Below are 22107 nucleotides of genomic sequence, written 5' to 3'. Positions count from 1 at the left end.
GGCGCTCTTGGACCGTGAATGGCCCTTCCCATGATGCTTCCATCTTATGGGCCTGTTGCGCCTTCAAGACCATAACCTGGTCTCCTACCTTGAAGGACCGATCTCTGGCATGTCTGTCATACCAGGCCTTTTGCTCTTCTTGAGCATCCTTTAGGTTCTCTCTAGCAAGGGCTAAAGAGTGTCGGAGGGTGCTTTGTAGGTTGCTTACAAAGTCCAGAATGTTAGTTCCTGGAGAAGGCGTAAACCCCTCCCATTGCTGCTTCACCAACTGTAATGGCCCCTTAACCTCGTGACCATACACAAGTTCAAATGGTGAAAACCCTAAACTGGGATGTGGTACAGCCCTGTAGGCAAACAGCAACTGCTGCAACACTAGGTCCCAATTATTGGAGAATTCGTTGATGAATTTTCGTATCATGGCCCCCAAAGTTCCATTGAACCTTTCCACCAGGCCATTGGTTTGATGGTGGTACGGGGTGGCAACCAAGTGATTCACCCCATGAGTTTCCCACAGTTTTTCCATGGTCCCTGCCAGGAAATTAGACCCTGAATCTGTAAGGATGTCAGAGGGCCAACCTACCCTGGCAAAGATGTCTGTTAGGGCCAGGCACACAGTGTTAGCCCTGGTGTTGCCTAGAGCGACTGCTTCTGGCCATCGGGTAGCAAAGTCCACTAAAGTCAGTACGTACTGCTTTCCTCTGGGCATCTTTTTTGGGAAAGGGCCCAGAATATCCACAGCTACTCGCTGAAATGGGACCTCAATTATGGGGAGTGGCTGGAGAGGGGCCTTGACCTGGTCTTGAGGCTTACCCACTCTTTGGCATACCTCACAAGACCGGACATACTTGGCAACGTCCTTGCCCATCCCCTCCCAGTGGAAGGACTTCCCCAACCGGTCCTTGGTTCTGTTCACCCCAGCATGGCCACTGGGATGATCATGGGCTAAGCTTAAGAGCTTCCCCCGGTACTTAGTTGGAACCACCAACTGTTTTTGCGGCTGCCATTCTTCCCGGTGTCCACCAGAAAGAATTTCCTTGTACAAAAGTCCTTGGTCTATAACAAACCGGGATCGATTAGAAGAGCTGAGAGGCGGTGGGGTGCTCCGTGCCGCCGCCCAAGCTTTCTGAAGGCTGTCATCCGCTTCCTGCTCAGCCTGGAACTGTTCCCTTGAGGCTGGGGTCACCAGTTCTTCCTCAGACTGTGGACTTGGGCTTGGTCCCTCTGGAAGCGATGTAGGTGATGGGGTTGTTTCCGTTGCTGGTGAACCGCTCTCCGCTGGTGCACCTGAGGGTATTTCAGGCTCTGGCTGAGCCTTTTGGGTATGGCTGTCTGTTGCTTCTGCCAGTTTTGGCTCGCTGGCGCCCTCTGGCGTTGAGTTTGAAGATGTAGTTGCACTTGCTGGTGCTGGTTGCTGTTCCAGTTCCGGGCCTGGGACTGGAGATGCTGTGGCTGTTTCAGTGGTAGGCATGGAATCCGGGTCCTCTACCTCTGTCTGGGTCTCTGGTAACACAGACGGGGCCTCTGTGGACGGCTCAGGAACAGGAATGGGTCTGGAAGCTTGCCTGGTTTGGCTACGTGTAACCATTCCCACTCTCTTGGCCCGCCTCACCTGGTTGGCCAAGTCTTCCCCCAGTAGCATGGGGATAGGATAATTGTCATAGACTGCAAAAGTCCACATTCCTGACCAGCCTTTGTACTGGACAGGCAGTTGAGCTGTAGGCAAGTCTACAGCTTGTGACATGAAGGGGTAAATTGTAACTTTGGCCTTTGGGTTGATGAATTTGGGGTCAACGAAGGATTGGTGGATAGCTGACACTTGTGCCCCCGTGTCTCTCCACGCAGTAACCTTCTTTCCGCCCACTCTCAAATTATTACTCCCCTCTTAACTATACACTAACTATGAACAATAAAAATTAACTAAAACTAAACTATATACACAAAAAAATAACTAGAGAACTACGAGTAGCTAGGGAGGTGGACGTCAGTAAAACCGCACTCCACTGTTCCAACGACTGACATGGGCAGTAAGAAGGAACTGAGGGGCGGTTGGGTCGGCAGGGGTATATATCCGGAGCCATAGCAGCGCCACTCCAGGGGGCGCCCAGCCGACCCACCAAGTTTTGCTAAGGTAAAAATCTTCCGACGAACGTGCATGTGGCGTGCACACACCTAATTGGAATGGATATGAGCAAGCACTCGAAGAAGAATTTATGTTTGTTGCTGGGTGAGAACTCCAACACCTTACAAAATAGCAATGTGCTTGCCTCTGATACTCCTAGAACCTTTTAAAAATCATCAGATTTATCCTTTAAAACCAGCAACTCCTAATTTCAGAGATTTATCACCTGTTCAAACATTTTGGTACACTACCAATGTCTGGAACTCGTAAAGCTTTTTATAAGTTGAAGCTAATTGTAAGAAACCAGGAATGGAAAACTACAAAGAAAAATACCCAAGATGGCGAAGCTAAAAACTCAGTGTGTTTTACTAGTTTATTCAGTTCATTAGGGCACATTCACTCTGTAATCTCAACTTGGCCTCTGATGTGGGATACCGGAACAGCAGTTGTATCACAGTTACATGTTTGATGGAATTTTCATTCTCAATATTCTTCATATTCATCTTCTGTAAATCAAATTTAGGTTTTATGTCCAAATGATGTTCTGTGCTATGACAAGATAATTTAATGTGCATAGAGGCGTGTATGTATGCCTAGCTATCTCACTTGTAGCACTTCATCACAGCAGGTAATTGAAAATGCTCATCAAAAGCTTGCAAGTTTTCATACTTAATTTAATTTTTACAATGTAAGACAGACTGTTTAAGCTAGACTGAATAGCATCCTCATCACAAGGATAGACAACTTGCTGTGTTATATAAATTACAGCACAATATATGTAAACTAGTTCACTTAAGTCAGCAGAATTCTAGTCCAGCGTTCTCAACGCAACAGACAGCACTAGCTTCAAGATCAGCTTTGTTCAATTAGAAATCTAATTTATCATTATAAAATTGAGATTCTAGTAATAACTTATTTTATTTTCACTATTTTGGATAATTAACCTTTGCCTTTCACTACAGTACCTGTGCACAACAGGGACAGGAAATATCCAAGATAAACTGATGATTCAAAGTATCTCTTATTCAGACTTTAGATTACTGTAAATGAATGCTTAAATTTGGATTTGTGACTGTTTACATTACTTTAAATTATTATTTAATATTGTACACATATATATATTATATTCACATTAATCATAGGGTGTATATACAGTAATGTAGTGGAAGCTGTAGCTGTTCCATTCTAACTCCTCCCTTCCCCACATTTTCAGTCTCATATCTTTCTGAAAATTTAACCTTCAAAGCCTTTTTTTCCTCCCAAGATTAGGCTGGTTTCTGTCTGTAAGTTAATATTTTGGGAACATTTGAGCCAAAATATTCCGTTCATTTTTGAGCGTGAAGGAAAATAAAACATTCTACCACTTTCAAAATTGAAATATTTCAATGACTTACTTGAAATCAACTCTAGCCTCAAAGTGCTTGAGGGAAGAAAATTGAAATTCGGCATGAAAATCTTCATTTTCTTAAACATTTGTTTTGATTTGACTAAGTTATGAACGGTTTGACAACTACACTCTCAGAATGTGCAACAACTGTTTTTTTTTCTTTTCACAATGACTATGCTAAGCTCACAACATGCTTAGATAAGAACATGTAGCTCATGTGTGCATGACTAGCCTATCTGAGCAATAAAAATATTAATCAATGAAATAGGCAGGGCCATCCTTATCCATACGCAAAGTACGCAGCTGCGTAAGGTACCAGGCAATTTGGGGCACCAAATTTCCTGGTGCCCTACACAGCTGCGTGCTGCTCCAGCCCCTGTTCCACCGCAGCACCTGCCCCTGCTTCGCTCCAGCCCCACCCCCACTCCATGGACTGCAGCAGGTGGCAGGCCTGCACTCAACAGCAGCGGGAAATGCAGTGACCCGGCCCCAGCCACACCACCAGTGAATTCTGGAGGGCAGTTACCCTCTGTCCCCCCAAGGCTGGGAGTCCGGGGATCAGAGTGGAGTGGGCTGGGGCCGGGTCACTCCACTTCCTGCCGCCTCATGAGTGCAGGGACGAGCCTGCCCTGCATTTCGTGAACCCCAGTTTGGGAACCACGCGTCTAACCAATAATTTCAGTTTGAAATTCCTTTTTTGTGTGTTTTTCCCCACCCCCTCAAAAAAAAGAAAAATTCATTTTAAAAAATGACTAAAGCATTTTTTTTGTTTTAATTTTACAAGACCAGGAACCAAGAGTGGCGATTAGGAATGATTGGTGATAGAAAGGGATACTTAGAAATCTTCCTTTGAAATGTGATGAGCACTGACCAGTGGCGAGTCACAACCCCAGAGGAGCTCTTTCATAGACAATTGTCAAAAATAAATTCATGTGTAGACAACTGAGGGCAGCCTATGTACCTCACCAGGTATGGTATAAAATTTCCCAGTTTAATCCAAAGGAATAAAACTTCCAAGCTAAAAATGGGATCCTGTCATGCCTCATGCAAATGAATCGACTCAGGAATGGGAATTATCTGTAGAGCACAATGTTGTATAATAAAGGGTCTTCTCAAGCACACCAGTGTCCCTACTACAGTGTAAATTAAATATAAAGGATTTAATATAAAGAACAATATAACAGTAAAGATATATTTTTATTGTTCACAAAAAATGTATGTTTGCAATAAGATTGTTACCTTCTTCCAAGCGTCAGCAATGGATTCATGCAAACCATAAGGAATCAGCACCTGCAGACCTTCACAGTTACCATACATCTGACGACACACAAAAATGAAAGCTCCTTTAAGGGCTGGTAACATCTCGGTTCCAGACAAAACAGAAATATTTTCATCCAGGAGTTTCTTTGTAAATTGAACAATTGTATGAGCTGCTGTAAGACTAGAAACAAAATAGCCCTTTTAAAACATTGTTTTGTAGTCACTAGTAAACAGCATAAAATTAACCATTTTGATTAGCTCATGCAATTTCTACAGCAAGAAGTACCAAACTAAGTGTAAAGTGAAGTTATAGCTAATTGCAAATCAACATATTTTAAAGGTTATCAAGCAATGATAATCAACCTTTCGTTAGGAAAATAATTGAAAAGTGCAAGGGTTGTAAAGCAAGATTAAAATCAGTGATTTAAACCACTTTCCTCCAAGTGCCCACAAACCACACAAAGCTGCTTTCTTCAGCTAAGAATCTGGTTGGGAAAAGCAACAAAAGACAGTTCTTAGAATGGTTACAGTCTCTGAGCATCTGGGGTGAACACACCCCACACTGGACGGAGAAGGGTTAACTCCTCACTGTGGGCAGAAGAAGCCATGTCCCTATGTCCCTACTGGGCATGCTCCAGGTGTAGCACCAGTATAAGGGAGCAGCCCAGCTCAGTCTGGGCTGACTCCTGGAGAGGAAGGATGCTCCTTGCTGGCTCCTGCCCAGGAGCAGTAAGAACCCTGGACTGCAGAAGCCAGAGGCACTGAGACCCAAGCACACATCCAGCTACCTGTGGACACCCCATGGAAGTCTGAGCTACAGGGAGTTGCACCAGCTGAGGAACCCGGAGACCCCGAAGACACACAGACCACCACCAGTGGAAGTAGCCTGGGAGGGTGACTAGCTATTGGCCAAACGATAGTCAGTGTGTTGTATACGGATCTCCGCTGACTCGGTGGCAGGCACCCTCGCCACTGACCAAGGCTCTGGTCTGGGACCCAGAGGAGCAGGAAGGTCCCGGATCCCCCCAAACCTGGCTGTCACTCACCCCCCTGAGTGGCGGCTCCCATCCCTTAACTGGTTGCCAGGCCATACAGCCCCACCCGCCCTGGAGGGCAACTTTATTGACTCTGGCCACTAAGCCATACAGCCCTACTCCAGGGATCAACTCTATTGACTACGGCTGTTAGGCCATACAGACCCGCCCCAGAGAGGCGCTCTATTGAATCTGACCTGTAGACCACACTGCCCTGCAAACTGAGGTAATTGTATGGACTCTGGCCAGTAGGGTGTCTTGATGCCCTGCAAACCCAGGGTATCTCTACTGACTCTGGCCACTAGGCCTCACTGCAGAGAAGGGCTTCCCCATTGGCATGGATCATGAGACTCTACCGCCCTGCAGATCAGGACAATTATATAGACTCTGGCCATTGGGCCTTACAGCCCTGCGGCCCAGGGCAACACTAATGACTTGAGCCTTTAGGTTCCACTGCCTAGAAACAGAGTGCAGCTCGAAGGATGGGGTGAACTTACCCCACACTGAATGAGGTCTCACCACCCTGCCACAGCATCACTATAATCCTCACCAGTATAATCCAGGTAAACAGTTACTCGTTTTCCTTACCTGGGGGCTGGGTTCAGAAGTCTCCCAGGTTAGAAGATAATGACCTCCTCTCCCTAGTCAGAAACACTTTGCTCTTACTCTACCTTTCTCTCCACCCCACCCCAAAAAATTGCTATCTTTTTATGACTTCCCTCACTTAGGAAGTATATATATTAGTTCCATCTCCAAATAGCCTAACAAGCCATTGCTGTCAGCTCTTCTCTCCAGAACTTGCAGCTCAGTCTTTAAAGGCTAGTTTCCACTTGCCTGCCCAGTAGCTGGGTTTAGGCCCTACCACTCATTACAGGGATGGAGCACACACAGCCCGTAACAGAGAAATAATCATTTATGTAAAACTGCTGATCAAATCTCTATAATACCTCCTTTCTCCCTACAAAATAAGTTAATTCATTTTGCAAAATTATTTTGTTTTACAGATCAATATGTCAAAGATAACAGAGGCTGATAGCCTACGTGGCAATGCAATACACTGGATCTAAGTTCAGATACCAAGACCTCCAGAAAGGGAATGCTGTGGAGGTAGTATGCACTGCACTGAGAAGAAAGCTCACACTTTATGTCAATCTTCAATCAATATATACTACATTAAGTTTGGGTAATCTTATTGTTGATGGACAACAGTTCAACCAGTCAGAAAGCATCCTTTTCACAAGAAACAGTAAAAGTAAACTACATTTTTATCAATCAGCTGGTTTTTTTGTTTTTGTTTTTATTATGCTAGGCAGATAGCTGATTTTAGCTTAGAGAAAAATGCAAAAATCTAAAGTTGGCACAGACAGACGGATGCAGGGGGCATGTGATCAACCTTCCCAGAGCTGACTCTGTTCCAACACTATTTATTCCTCACTTTCACAAGCATTAAATTGACCCAAGAATTCTCCAATTACTTTTTTTAAAAATCTGTTGAAAGGACAAAGGAAAGTTTTAAACAGTCAAAATCTGCTGCTTCTTTGCTTTCTATAAAAGTGCTCCTTCACCTTGCCATTCACACTACAGTGTCCTGTCAGAGTTCATTCCATTGATACACTCCCTTAATGTATCTGGTAATTAGACTTTGCTATTTAAAGCAAAAACAAACTGTATGTACTTTATATATAACAGGGGGACAATACATGACTTCAAGCTCATATGTAGCGGAGTAACATAATTTTTTTAAGTACTCTCTTACCTATCCTTTTTGGCAGTGTTCATGTTTCCTCCATAAAGGAGAAGAGAAAGGCCATCTTCTACAGCAGCAATCCTTGCCAAAATATCAGCTATACGTATCAAACAGGTTTCAGGGCAATTTATATACATCTGTTTTGTTAAAAAAAAACATTAGTTTTTCAGGTAAATGGCTTATAAAGTTTCTTTTTACATTTGTAATATGTTTCTGTAAAATATGATTGTACAGGTCTGGCTCAGGTCTGTAGTGACCGATGGTCACCTTTATGATGGATGTTCAATGGCCTAAACCCGTGATACCCAAACTGAAGCTATGTCTACACTATTGGCTAAATTGGCAGTGCTGCGATTGATGCAGCGGTGTCAATTTAGCAGGTCTGGTGAAGACACACTAAGTCAACAGGAGAGCGTTCTCCCATCGACGTCTGTGCTCCACCTCCCCAAGAGGTGGAAGCTATGTCAATGGGAGAGCATCTCTTGTCAACATAGCACGGTGGAGATACCACTGTAAGCTGATCCAAATTACGACAACTTCAGTTACGTAACTTACATAACTGACCTAGTTTAACTTAGATTGATTTATAGTACTAGTGTAGACCAGCCCTGATGCTTGCGAGCCACAAGGGGCTCTTTAATGTGTCTTCTGCGGCTCTTTGCAACACGTGATATTAAAACAATATGTGATTTCATTATTAACCAATTTAAATTATTACTAACATAGTAAAAGCATCCTGACTTGTCAATCAATTAAGTTATTAACTTATTTGCTATGATAGTGTGCGTGTGTCTATTACTATAGTAAATGAAACAATGAATTCACACTACTGTGGCTCTTTTGGGTAATGTTGATAGCTAATTTGCCTCCTGAACTACTGAGATCTGAGTTTCACTGGCATAAACAAAATTAGTAAATGGCCTCTGTTCAAATTGAAGCATGTACACATCCTCATCATAATTATCACCTTTAATGATACTGCCAGGAAAGATTTCAGAGCGGTAGCCTGCTCCTGTATCTTCCACTCCATGCATCTGATGAAGTGGGTTCTAGCCCACCAAAGCTTAGACCCAAATAAATTTGTTAGTCTGTAAGGTGCCACAAGGACTTCTTGTTGTATTTGCCAGGAAAGGAGTCCATGGGCTGAATCAGCATAGAGAATGGACTATCTGTACACTAAAGGTGATACTGTAATGAAAATAAACTATACCAATTAAGCACCTTTTTAATGGATAACAACATCCACAGAATACACTTTAACAAAAGTACTGATTTTTCACACACATCTCTTTGATATGGTAAGATTTAAACAAACATTTAAAGTTTATTTAGGGGAACAATACAAACCTCTGTTCCATTCAGTAAATTATGAATGGGATGAAGAAGTGCATCAATCACTGTATTAGTATATAAACATTCAGTAGCACATTCAGTTCGGTCACACAGAATTTGCAGCACCTCTGTAACAAGGATTGCTGGAGAATAGTTGCCTGACAAACACAAGAAGTATTAGTTTACATTTTTAATATAAATATTATAAAAAGAAAGAAAACAAAAAAAAGAATATAAAGCTGTTATTTAAAATGTCCAAATTAAAAGTAACCAGATACAAAAAGTATTGAATTCTTCCTTTATTCACAAAGTGATACAATTAAGAAATTAATTAAAAGGGGGAATATTACCTGTGTGCACTGTCTGAGTTGTCGTTGGACAAGTGGGAGAGCAATAAATAAATCGAATAAATAGTACCAACAGGTCGGTTAGGGATATGAAATCTACAAAAATCACAAAGGAAAAAAAGGAGTCTATAAAATAAAACTATATTAATCTCATAACAAAATGAACTTTCTAAACATAGGTAAGCAACTTCTTGTTTTATTGTGATTAATGGCTTTATATTCAGATGACACACTACAGTAATTCTGGACTGTAGCCACTTAGCTAAACACTGTAAATACTTCCAGATCATCTTATATGGTTTGATCCTCTCCCATTTAAATCAACTGAACTTCTACCACATCTTCTGTGGAAGTAGGAGGTAACCTATAATTTAAAGGTATTGAATACATGTATGATATTTATGAATAGTTGGACAAACTTCATCAAGACTCAGAGGGGTAGCCATGTTAGTCTCGATCTGTAAAAGCAGCAAAGAATCCTGTGGCACCTTATAGACTAACAGACGTTTTGGAGCATGAGCTTTCGTGGGTGAATACCCACTTCTTCAGATGCATGTGGTGGAAATGTCCAGGGGCAGTATATATATGCTAGCAAGCAAGCTAGAGATAACGAGGTCAGTTCAATCAGGGAGGATGAGGTCCTGTTCTAGCAGTTGAGGTGTGAAAACCAAGAGAGGAGAAACTGGTTCTGTAGTTGGCAAGCCATTCACAGTCTTTGTTCAATCCTGAGCTGATGGTGTCAAATTTGCAGATGAACTGAAGCTCAGCAGTTTCTCTTTGAAGTCTGGTCCTGAAGTTTTTTTGCTGCAGGATGGCCACCTTAAGGTCTGCAATAGTGTGGCCAGGGAGGTTGAAGTGCTCCCCTACAGGTTTTTGTATATTGCCATTCCTAATGTCTGATTTGTGTCCATTTATCCTTTTCCGTAGAGGCTGTCCAGTTTGGCCAATGTACATAGCAGAGGGGCATTGCTGGCATATGATGGCGTATATTACATTGGTGGATGTACAGGTGAATGAACCAGTGATGGTGTGGCTGATCTGGTTAGGTCCTGTGATGGTGTCGCTGGTGTAGATATGTGGGCAGAGTTGGCATCGAGGTTTGTTGCATGGATTGGTTCCTGAGCTAGAGTTATTATGGTGCGGTGTGCAATTACTGGTGAGAATATGTTTCAGGTTGGCAGGTTGTCTGTGGGCAAGGACTGGCCTGCCACCCAAGGCCTGTGAAAGTGTGGGATCATTGTCCAGGATGGGTTGTAGATCCTTGATGATGCATTGGAGGGGTTTTAGCTGGGGGCTGTATGTGATGGCCAGTGGAGTCCTGTTGGTTTCTTTCTTGGGTTTGTCTTGCAGTAGGAGGCTTCTGGGTACACGTCTGGCTCTGTTGATCTGTTTCCTTATTTCCTCGTGCGGGTATTGTAGTTTTGAGAATGCTTGGTGGAGATTTTGTAGGTGTTGGTCTCTGTCTGAGGGGTTAGAGCAGATGCGGTTGTACCTCAGTGCTTGGCTGTAGACAATGGATCGTGTGATGTGTCCGGGATGGAAGCTGGAGGCATGAAGGTAGGCATAGCGGTCGGTAGGTTTTCGATATAGCGTGGTGTTAATGTGACCATCACTTATTCGCACCGTGGTGTCAAGAAAGTGTACCTCCCGTGTAGATTGGTCCAGGCTGAGGTTGATGGTGGGGTGGAAGCTGTTGAAATCGTGGTGGAATTTTTCCAGTCTCCTTCCCATGGGTCCAGATGATGAAGATGTCATCAATGTAGCGTAGGTAGAGAAGGGGCGTGAGTGGACGAGAGCTGAGGAAGCGTTGTTCCAGGTCGGCCATAAAGATATTGGCATATTGTGGGGCCATGCGGGTGCCCATAGCAGTGCCACTGATCTGGAGATATATATTGTCATCAAATTTGAAATAGTTGTGTGTAAGTATAAAGGCACAGAGCTCAGCAGCCAGTTGTGCTGTGGCATCATCAGGGATAGTGTTCCTGACAGCTTGTATTCCATCTGTGTGTGGGATGTTTGTGTAGAGAGCCATTGTCTACAGCCAAGCACTGAGGTACAAGCCTCCTACTGCAAGACAAACCCAAGAAAGAAACCAACAGGACTCTACTGGCCATCACATACAGCCCCCAGCTAAAACCCCTCCAACGCATCATCAAGGATCTACAACCCATCCTGGACAATGATCCCACACTTTCACAGGCCTTGGGTGGCAGGCCAGTCCTTGCCCACAGACAACCTGCCAACCTGAAACATATTCTCACCAGTAACTGCACACCGCACCATAATAACTCTAGCTCAGGAACCAATCCATGCAACAAACCTCGATGCCAACTCTGCCCACATATCTACACCAGCGACACCATCACAGGACCTAACCAGATCAGCCACACCATCACTGGTTCATTCACCTGCACATCCACCAATGTAATATACGCCATCATATGCCAGCAATGCCCCTCTGCTATGTACATTGGCCAAACTGGACAGTCTCTATGGAAAAGGATAAATGGACACAAATCAGACATTAGGAATGGCAATATACAAAAACCTGTAGGGGAGCACTTCAACCTCCCTGGCCACACTATTGCAGACCTTAAGGTGGCCATCCTGCAGCAAAAAAACTTCAGGACCAGACTTCAAAGAGAAACTGCTGAGCTTCAGTTCATCTGCAAATTTGACACCATCAGCTCAGGATTGAACAAAGACTGTGAATGGCTTGCCAACTACAGAACCAGTTTCTCCTCTCTTGGTTTTCACACCTCAACTGCTAGAACAGGACCTCATCCTCCCTGATTGAACTGACCTCGTTATCTCTAGCTTGCTTGCTAGCATATATATACTACCCCTGGAAATTTCCACCACATGCATCTGAAGAAGTGGGTATTCACCCACGAAAGCTCATGCTCCAAAACGTCTGTTAGTCTATAAGGTGCCACAGGATTCTTTGCTATTTCATCAAGACTGTTACAAGTTGAACTTAATTGTAAATGGAATTTTCCATAAATTTGCAACAAGACTGCGGATTTAACTTCTTATCTCCATGTCGTCATAATTTAACCATTCTTAGTACATTAACTGCTCCATTACTACTTTACTACTCAGACAACAATACAAATTTACTTACTATCGAGGATGAAGAAATTAGGCCCCACTATGTCTAACAAAAAGACTCCCAGTTCTGAATAATAGGAATAATAATAATAATAATAATAGGAACAATCTAACATCTACAATACCACATTTGAAACACAGCTGAACTACAAACACATTGTCATTAAACACCTTCCTTTTTCCTCCACTTGCCCATACCTTTTCTATTTTCCAGCTGCACAGGAAACAGGTTTCTGCCTTGTTTATATATCAACAATCTTCCTAAAAGGCAGAGTGAATGAACAAAATAGATATACTGTAATTCTTTTCCTGAGTAGAAAGTCTTCTGGTTGTTGCCTTAAAAAAAAAAAACAAAAAAAAAAACGAACATTTCTCACAATTCAGTTATAATTTTCAGTACCATGCCTGTCTATTATGTATTCCTGTTTTAACCACCAATAAATGTGTAGTACTATATCTGTAAAGAAAATTTCCCAGACAGCATAAATAAGCAAATATCACTGAAATATATTTTTTTTCCATTTCAAGTGAAAAAGACAGAGAGAGCTATTCCAAAAGATTATATATAAAGAGGTTTTTGTGGGGTGAAAGCATGAGGGTATATTCTTCTTTTGCCATGTGGAGCTCAGATATCACAGTAATAAGCATGGCATAAAAATCTAGGTTTTATACATATATATACACACACACACATATAGACATATATATATAATTGTACAACCAGGGCCGCCCGGGGGAGGGGGCAAGTGGGGCAATTTGCCCCATGCCCCGGGCCCCACAGGGGCCCCCATGAAAATATAATATTCTATAATATTGCAACTTTTTTTATGGAAGGTGTCAAACAGATAGCTAAGGGTTAATGTCTCTTTTAACTGTAAAGGGTTAACAAACAGGGACCCAAACACCTGACCAGAGGACCAATCAGGAAACAAGATACTTTCAAATCTCAGTGGAGGGAAGCCTTTGTTTGTGTTTTTGGGTTTGGGTTTGTTCTCTCTGGGCTCTGAGAGTGACCACACGTACCTACAGGCTCTCTAATCTTCTATTCCAATTTTGTGAGTACAAATGTAGAAAGGCGGTATAGTCTTTTTATTGTTTTCCTTTACTTGCAATTGTGTAGTTTGCTGGAAGTATTTTAAATTGTATTTGCTGGGAGGAGGCTTCTTTTTAGTTTCTATAAGCTGACAGCCCCTGTAACTTTTTACCATCTAAATTGCAAAGATAGACCTTTTACTTTTTTTTTCTTTTTATTAAAAGTTTTGCTTTTAAGACCTGTCTGATTTTTTCCCCTTGTTAAGGCTCAAGGGAATTGAGTCTGTACTTAACAGAGAGGGAGGGGAGAAGGGGGAATCCCTTTGTTTTAGATTCACGGAGCTTGAATCTGGATTGCCTCTGGGGGAAGGTATCATTCCTCTCAGTGTGGTGATTCAAGGAGTTGAATCACGGTGATCTCCTAGTGTACCCAGGGCGGGAAAGAGCTGGGAGGAAGAAAGGAGGGGGAAGGGAAATGGTTTAGTCCCCTTTGTTGTGAGACTCAAGGAATTTAGGTCTTGGGGTCCCAGGGAAGGTTTTGGGGGATACCAGAGTCTGTCAGGCTCTCTACTCTAAGTCCTGATTGGTGGCAGCATTACAGGATCTAAGCTGGTAATTAAGCTTAGGGGAATTCATGCTAGTACTCATATTTTGGACGCTAAGGTCCAGATTTGGGAATTACACTATGACAGAAGGGGCCCCCAAAATTGCTTTGCCCCAGGCCTCCTGAATCTTCTGGACAGCCCTGTGTGCAATATATGATAAACTAATTACTTACTGCTGTACTGCTGGGGCAAAACATTAACTCTGAAAGTTGCATCAACTGCTGATTCACATGATTCAAAGTAGTAAACACACTGTTGAACAGATGCATTAATCTGAAAAAAGCACAATACAATAAAACTTTTAACACCTCACAATAAATTAATTCTCCTTTAGATCCAAGGATTGCCTCTTAACAACAGGGTCTGAATTTTCATATGATTGCACATCAGCCATTTACCAAAAGGAGTGAAAATTTTCCAAAGCAATATAAGTGCCACTGAAAAGTCAATAATGTTTATCAATAGAAACCTCTGATCTACAGCTATCAAAAGGATTATTCTGCGAAAAGCGTACTGTGTAGATATTTATGAAAGCTAAAAGTAGTACAGTATTTAGTGTTATACAGGAACATTGACACGGAAACTGTGTAGTGGGAATTATTTCGGACTGTCAAGAAGTTCAGCAGACCAATCTAAATCACAACATTGTTCAGTTATACTGGAAGAACAACAAAGACACTGGGTATGGTTTAATCAGCCCCCAACTTTATTATTAGATGTCTGAGATAACCCAGCAGATAAAATAATATAGGGCAGGTAACTCCATGTTCATTTCAATATCTACCTGGGGGCTTCCGCCAGTCCCCCTTTTTCCAGCCAACTCATTGCTGTTCCCCCTGGTCTGGTGAAAAGGGGCTTCTCTTGCTGAGCTTGCCTTTATCAACTCTACAGCTCTTCCAGTCCCTGGGGGATGAGTCAACTGACTCCTGGTGCTTTTGCAACAGGGTCTGTGCCTCTCTTCCCCGCACTTAAAGTGATATACCCCTTCTTTCTGCAAGCCAGACAACGCCTCCCCTCCCACCGCTTAACTAAATAAAAACATGTTGTAGGGTAGCATCGTAAAGATGTCAGGAGAATAAGCTACAAATGACCAAAAAGCCAACTTCTTTCTTTAACTTATCTCACGTTTTAATCACCCTTTTAAAATAATTTCACTCATGGACTCTTTTCACATTTAATAGCCATGTTTTAAAGTCACTTTGCCCACGACATATGTAGATGTTTTTCTCCTGCTTCAAAAGAACCCCTAATCTGGTTTTCAAAGCCTCAAACTATTTCTTCTTTTTCTTCTCCCTCCCAATGTACCATACAATGGTATCTATATCACTGAACATGACTGATCAAATTCAGCACTGGCTTAAATGTGTATGCTGCTATAGGCTAGATATTTGATTAAGATGATCTGAAAGATTGTGGTCAACATTTTCAAACCTATGTGTTTAACATTAGGCTTATAAATTGATGTTTAATCATTTAAATAAGTGGCCTGATTTTCAAAGGTAGAGAGCACTTGCAGCTCTCATTGATTTTGATGGGATTAGTTGGTGGCCAGCAATTCTGAATATCGACTACATTTATTTAGGTGCTTAAATATGGACTTAAAAGCCTAAGTTTTGTGATCCAAATGTGAAATGTTTGGTCAGAGGATCCATCTATATTAATCAAATGTATAAAGCCTGAACAATATTGCTAGCACTGATGGTCTATGCAAAAGGGCAGTGTGTGTATGCTAACGTAGAGGAATGCGGAAGACTGTGTCATGGCCTAGCTAGGGTATCTCCGCTTTCTCGGCGGCCTTGTGGAAAGCCCGTGCTTGCTAAGTGGCCGGTCATTGTAGGACACGGCATGCCAATTATAACTTGCTTTTAACTGGTTGAAACCAGTTTGTATGGCCTTAGGCCAAAGGGCGGGCGTAGCTTGTAGGAAGTCCCTTTTTGCATATGTATGAGTTGTTTCTGTATTGTGTATATATAGCTGTATGCTCCCAGTCCCGCCTTTGGACTCCGACCCAGGCCGAGCTGAGCTTCGGTGCTGGGTTCCCCGCCGAAGTGATAGCAACACCCAGGGTCCTCGTTGCAAATGTGTCACTTTACCTTCATTAAAGCCAAATAACTCACAGTGTGTGTAGGCTTCATTCTTGCAGAGCATCCAAGCACATTACAGCTACCAAATAATTTTTTTGTTTAAAAACAAGGGTTTTCAACACAAAGCAGTCTACTCAACAGGTGCTGCAATCAAAACTGCAGATGTACACCTCCTCAGAAACATGTTTTTTAAATTATTAAATAATGTAAGAGTAGGCATGAAGTTATATTTGCAATTATTTTAATACCGGGGTGCCAACATGTCTCTTTTACTATTGAACCACGTATTGCATATGCATTGAAAAAAAGTAAAATGAATGCACAACCTGGTAGTGGGCCTAACTTATACTTATGGATGTTTAACTGTATTGTGTGTACACTTTATATTCTGAACTCTTTGGGGCATGGATCACATTTTCCTTGATGTTTTCAGAGAGCCGAGCATGATGTTGATACACAACTAATAAACCTAGATGCAACTGATATAAAAGGTATTTTTATGTTTTTTCTGTATTTTATTTAATATATTATAATTTTAGCAATTTTATATATATATATATATATATATATATATATTGCATCAAATTTCTTCATTTGTATTAACCTATTTTTTAAATTACAACCCCAATCCTGCAACACGTTCCATACAGATGGACCCCCACCGCATGGAGCCCCCCTGAAATCAGCAAAGCTTCATGCAAGTGCAGGGGGTCACAGTTTCAGAGTCAACTGCACCTTTGACTCTCCTCCTGGTCTTTCTCAAGGGCACCCACTCAAGGTTTTAGGCTTCCCAGCTGTCATCTCTTTTAGGGTAGAGACCTGCATCTCTCTTCCTTGAGACTGGGGGTTTAGGTTTGCAGTCCCTTTGCAACTCGCTGTAATTTCCCAGTAGATCTGATCAGGATGCAGCACCTGCAGTTAACTCTTTCTCCAAAGGCTGTAACAGTATACACCAACTACCAACTGGCCTTCACAAAGCAAATTGCATTTATTCTTCAAGCAAAAACATTATAGAGAAAACATATAAAACCAAAAGAGAACCTACATGAATGCTAAACGTTTACCAGTGGTCACCCTAATTCAAACACAGGGTTCTGGTAGGTGTTAGTCTTTCAAACCCCACAGCTGGGTTTGCCCCCTTGATTACAAGTTCATGTCAGTTTTTAGACCAGGAACCAGACTCCAGTGGACAGTTCAGCTGTTTCTTACAGAGCTTGAGCCAAGGTAATTTGTCAGTAGCCATCTTTTTTGGCTTTTGCATGGCCCAGCTGTGGAATTTGCATTATTCACTCTCCAAGGATTCCCCAGGAAACCCACTTAACACATTGTGCTAAAAGTCCATGTCCGCTGCCACATTTCAATATAGTCGTTTGAACTCCTTACACTTCCCAGGCCCCATAACTGTCACACAGGGGTCTGCTCACGTGGAACAAGTTGCAGCATTGGTGCTTTACATATTTGATATGTTCTGCCCTAGCCTTACAATTTTTGATTGATGATGCTTGATTTCATAATCTTAATATTGCATTAACAGGAGGGGTCTTTTTTCATTAAATAGTTTAAAACCAAACTCAAGACATTTGTTTTTATGACAATTTTTCACATGTTTATCATCATCTATATGTATGTCTTATGCAACAAATCTATAATACAACATGTATAAATAGTATTAAACGACAGTCTCATTTATTAAATAGCTGATATCAAACTTTCCAATTTCCCCTTATTCAAATCTGCTCGCATGCCCCATATTGCATTTAGCACTGACAAAAGACTATCGGATTCTAAAACAATTTTTTTAAACCAAAGAGTTGGCCAATTTAAAAAACTATCACATGGTCCACCAAAGGAAGAAAGACCAGCAGCAATGGAGGACAGGAACAAACAACTGCTCAAACCACAAGGAACAAAATGGAAATAAATTCCAAGCAGAATATGGCAACCACAAATATACACTTACCAGAGATTTATATTTCTTTTCAAGGAGCCTTAGTACCACTGCTCTGCTATAATTTGCATGCTAAAATTGTAAAATGGAAATAGTGTGAACATCTAATCATTTGATTTAATTTTTACTTTGCAACACAAAAATCAAAACTCTCCAATTCTATTCCAACAATTACTGCACAGAATTCAGTTCTAACTCATGTTAATCACTATTGCATACAGGTATGTTTTTCTATTGCCTTTAGATTAGAGTAGCCATAAAAGAGAGGATTACAATAAAACTACAGTAGTTCTAGATATAGGCCAGAATGAAAATAAACACAATGTGCAGTTATACATGTACCAAACTAGAAAACCAGTAACTATTCTTAGATGACAGGATATGGCTTCATATGGAGCTATGCAAATCCTGAATGGTACAGTTGTGAGTGGCAGAATGCAAATTGATCCTTTTTTGCTCCCTTGGAAGATAGCTAATTCTAACTTCAAAAGGAACCTAAACCACACCTTTCCAATGAAGCTATTCTCTATCCTTCCACCTGTACCCTTCTCTTTAACATGGCCCAGGACTATTGCCACATACAACTTTTTATATATGTTTCTCATTGTTTCATAATGTTTAAATTTTAACCCTTCATTTCAATATAACCGCCTTTACTTAAAAACTGTCACAAAACATGCATTTTAAACTACTTCTGCACCAATTACTTTCTGCCTCCAAAACCCTTTAGTAGGTATATATACTGTATGTCATAGTCTATAGCAATGTTTCCCAAACTTGGGACGCCGCTTGTGTGGGAAAGCCAGTGGCGGGGCCAGGTCGGTTTGTTTACCTGCCACGTTCACAGGTTCGGCTGATTCATTGCTCCAGGCCCATGAGACCTGCTGGAAGCAGCACGGGCCGAGAGATGTGCTGGCCGCTGCTTCCAGCAGCTCCCATTGGCCTGGAGCAGCAAACCGCAGCCAGTCGGAGCTGCAATCGGCTGGACCTGTGGATGAGGCAGGTAAACAAACCTGCCCAGGCCGCCAGGGGCTTTCCCTACACAAGCAGCCTCCCAAGTTTGGGAAACACTGGTCTATAGAATTTTTTACAACCTGGAATCACTGTTTCCAATCTTTATGAGTTAAACATTCTGAAATACATAAAATTCATCAGCAGATCCTTCTGTTTTTCCTTACCATCCATTTTTTAAACCACACAGCTTTGATATCAAGCAGAGCTAAGAAGTAGACTGGATCCAAAGGTTTTGGAGAGACAAGGTGTCTTTGCTCACGTTTTACTGACAACAGCAATAAGGTACTCTCAACTATTTCTTCCATATACCTTAAGAGATTATTAGAAAAAAAATTGGTCAAGTGTTAAATCCAATTAAATTTTATATTGGTACCATTCAAAAATAATCTTGCTTATAATTCTGGAAAGCTTTTTGAACTGAGAAATATTATATATACACTGTAAATGGAAACTGAATTACATTTAATTTGACCTTTAAAAGTTCTTTTTCAGCCTTGGTGTGATACAGGGAATAAAAAGGATAACATGCATGTTTTTATATAGCATCTTCCCAATAGTATATAAAACAGTATATAAAAGTTAGCTAGTAATTATTATTATTAATTGTTTACCCACCATTGAAATGCAGTCTCCTCCAAGACAAAAGAAGGTAAATGTTTAACTACACATAAAAAACTACTACCCAAATTGTTAGGAAAAAGAATATACTATCCTTCAACTGAAACTGCAGGGGAATTTAAGTAGGTAGAATTTAATTACTCAGACTTGGATTTGGCCAGAATCCTGGTGCCAAAGCCTCTGACTGTTGGGGAAAATGCTACTGATCTTTTAATTAAAGTGATTAGCCACTTCTCTCATCTGAAAGAAAACACCTCCAAAAGAAAGCACCTCTGATATGCTGTGGCACTGGACCATCAATGACTTGGAATTAAGAGTGCTACATACTCAATCACCAATACTTCCTGCATCATGCAGTCCTACTGAGTATTGAAGATCCTGACATCTGTTGGCATATGCTAGAAGATGCAAGGACAGGATAAGGTTTCCAGAGACTCTGGAGAAGAGGTAGATTATTTTGAGTGCACTCACGGAGAACTGATATCATGCAACTGATGCCAAGCTGCAGTGGAACTAGCAGGGAAAAGTGTTTGCCTGCTTCCCCAAAGGTAGGGGCCCTGAAAGCTGAAAGACAGTAGGAGAAAAGGCTGAAAGGCACAGAAGACTAAAAACCAGAAGCTGAACTCGCTATGGAGAGAAGAAAGCTAGGGTTATTTGTCAAATGATTCTTTATGATTAGAAAATAAGGATGACGGGAATGGAAAGAGTATACATGGAAAAATATATCTACACTAAGACACCTGCATAGCTGATAGCAGTTGAGAGAGATAATGAAGTAATAGCCCTGAACTGGCAGATGGGAAATGGAAAGGGACTTTCTCTAAGACTGTGACTAATTAATTTGAAGAAATTGAGTAGTATACTAAATTAAAGCGGAAAAGGATATGATACCAAAAAAAAAAAGGCATGGGGGGCACAAAAATGTTTTGTACATGCAGTAATCATCCTACATGTTTATTCAGAGATTCACATATTTTAAAGCCAAAAGGAACCACAATGATAATCAAGCCTGACCCTCTACGTAACATGGGTCATAGAATTTCACCAAATGATTCCTGAATCAATCCATAACTATGCAGTGAAACAGTTGAAAATGCAGATCACTATGAAATCTGTCAAGCAAGGACAGACTAAAAGCGTTACTGAAATCACACAGAGACTGCAGAGTGAATTCATTCCCTCAAGTGTCTACAAAGCTGGACTTCACCCATTACTATAACCTACGGATAGCATCACTCCTTTAAACTAATTTCTTCAACACAGCCCTTTAACTCCTTTTTCCTCATTCCCATCCAAAAAGTGCTTTCCTTATATAGACCCTTTGTATGTGCACAAGAGAAAGAAAACAAGGAACAATAAGACATACACTGAATATCACTAGTAGTTCCACCACTTCCTTTGTCACCCTCCAGCCCCAGTTCCTCGTGTGTTCTTTGTTTAGGTTATAAAATTATCAGCATAGGGGCCTTGCCTCTTGATTTGTAAAGAATCAAATCAAATGAAATAAAATAAAATAGTAATGAAGGGAAGGAGTAGTAGACCACTATCCACAGTGAGCCTCTAAGTAGTTTTGTGACCAATGGATCCATGCCATGACGGATCCACTGGCCATTCCCTCGTCCCATGTTTAACCAGCTCTCAGTCTCTCTCCATCATCCCCACAATCCAGACATTTCGACACACATTACTAATCTTCTGATAAAATTCTATGCTTTTAAACAGTAATGTAAAAAATATTTATCTTAGAAAAAAGATGACATACTTTTCTGGATGACGAATCCAGAAAGAGGGAACCTCTCTTTGGTACTCATTTAGAAGACGCACCTGTGAACATAAAATTTATCATTTTTTTAAAATTAATAATATTCTAATAATTAAAAAATAAAAGGGATAGAATGCTAACTTATACCTTTTTAAGTAAATGAATTATTTCTGGGTTAGTTATGTCTATACCATCTGAAATAGTAGGAACACAATTTTCTCCAGAAAGAAAGTACAATTCTAAGTGTTTCGCTGAAAAGAAGGGGAGAAAAACAGTATTACTAGTAATATAGACTTTCATTAGGTTGTGATTTTTTTAAAGTGATTTCAGAAAAGCATATGAAAGATGAAAAACTCTTAAAACATGATTAAATGCACATACCTAGGCTTGTATAGACTTCCCTTGTCATATTTAGCGGAGAAGATGAAAAGGTCTTTGCATAGAATCTCAAAATTTTGTCCTAAGAGGAAAAAAATAAAATTAGTAACCTATGCTCAAATAATCTTATTAGCACGGTTCATAATATGGTGCAATTAAAATGTATTGTGTGTTATGCTCAATATTACATACTACTTAAATAGCACTAAAGATGCACCTGGTGCATTACCAGGATACAAAACAGGTCTGTGGTCTCAAGATCCTACAATCTAAAAGGAACAGCGCCCTGATCTTGCAATTTGCTGCTCCCGCATGGAACTGCACTGATT

At 41.1% G+C, this 22107-nt stretch overlaps 1 protein-coding gene across 3 annotated transcripts in view; it reads right to left on the bottom strand.

The window, feature by feature from the left end:
* The window catches only part of TBC1D32 (TBC1 domain family member 32), a 187186-nt gene that overhangs the window by 142358 nt on the left and 22721 nt on the right, over positions 1-22107 (bottom strand). For all 3 annotated transcript variants that reach the window (XM_050949461.1, XM_050949462.1, XM_050949460.1), the window contains 11 exons: positions 21782-21860; positions 21548-21651; positions 21401-21462; positions 19185-19329; positions 18019-18078; positions 14148-14247; positions 12536-12673; positions 9230-9322; positions 8895-9037; positions 7557-7684; positions 4746-4947 (listed from right to left, as the gene is read on the bottom strand). In XM_050949461.1, the coding sequence (XP_050805418.1) occupies positions 4746-4947; positions 7557-7684; positions 8895-9037; positions 9230-9322; positions 12536-12673; positions 14148-14247; positions 18019-18078; positions 19185-19329; positions 21401-21462; positions 21548-21651; positions 21782-21860 (1254 nt within the window). The remainder of the gene's footprint in view (positions 1-4745; positions 4948-7556; positions 7685-8894; positions 9038-9229; positions 9323-12535; positions 12674-14147; positions 14248-18018; positions 18079-19184; positions 19330-21400; positions 21463-21547; positions 21652-21781; positions 21861-22107) is intronic.

Source organism: Gopherus flavomarginatus, chromosome 4 (genome assembly GCF_025201925.1).
Source record: "Gopherus flavomarginatus isolate rGopFla2 chromosome 4, rGopFla2.mat.asm, whole genome shotgun sequence".
NCBI classification, from domain to species: Eukaryota; Metazoa; Chordata; order Testudines; family Testudinidae; genus Gopherus; species Gopherus flavomarginatus.
The sequence above is the reverse complement of the archived record's forward strand: the minus strand, read 5'-3'. Positions and strand labels throughout refer to the sequence as shown.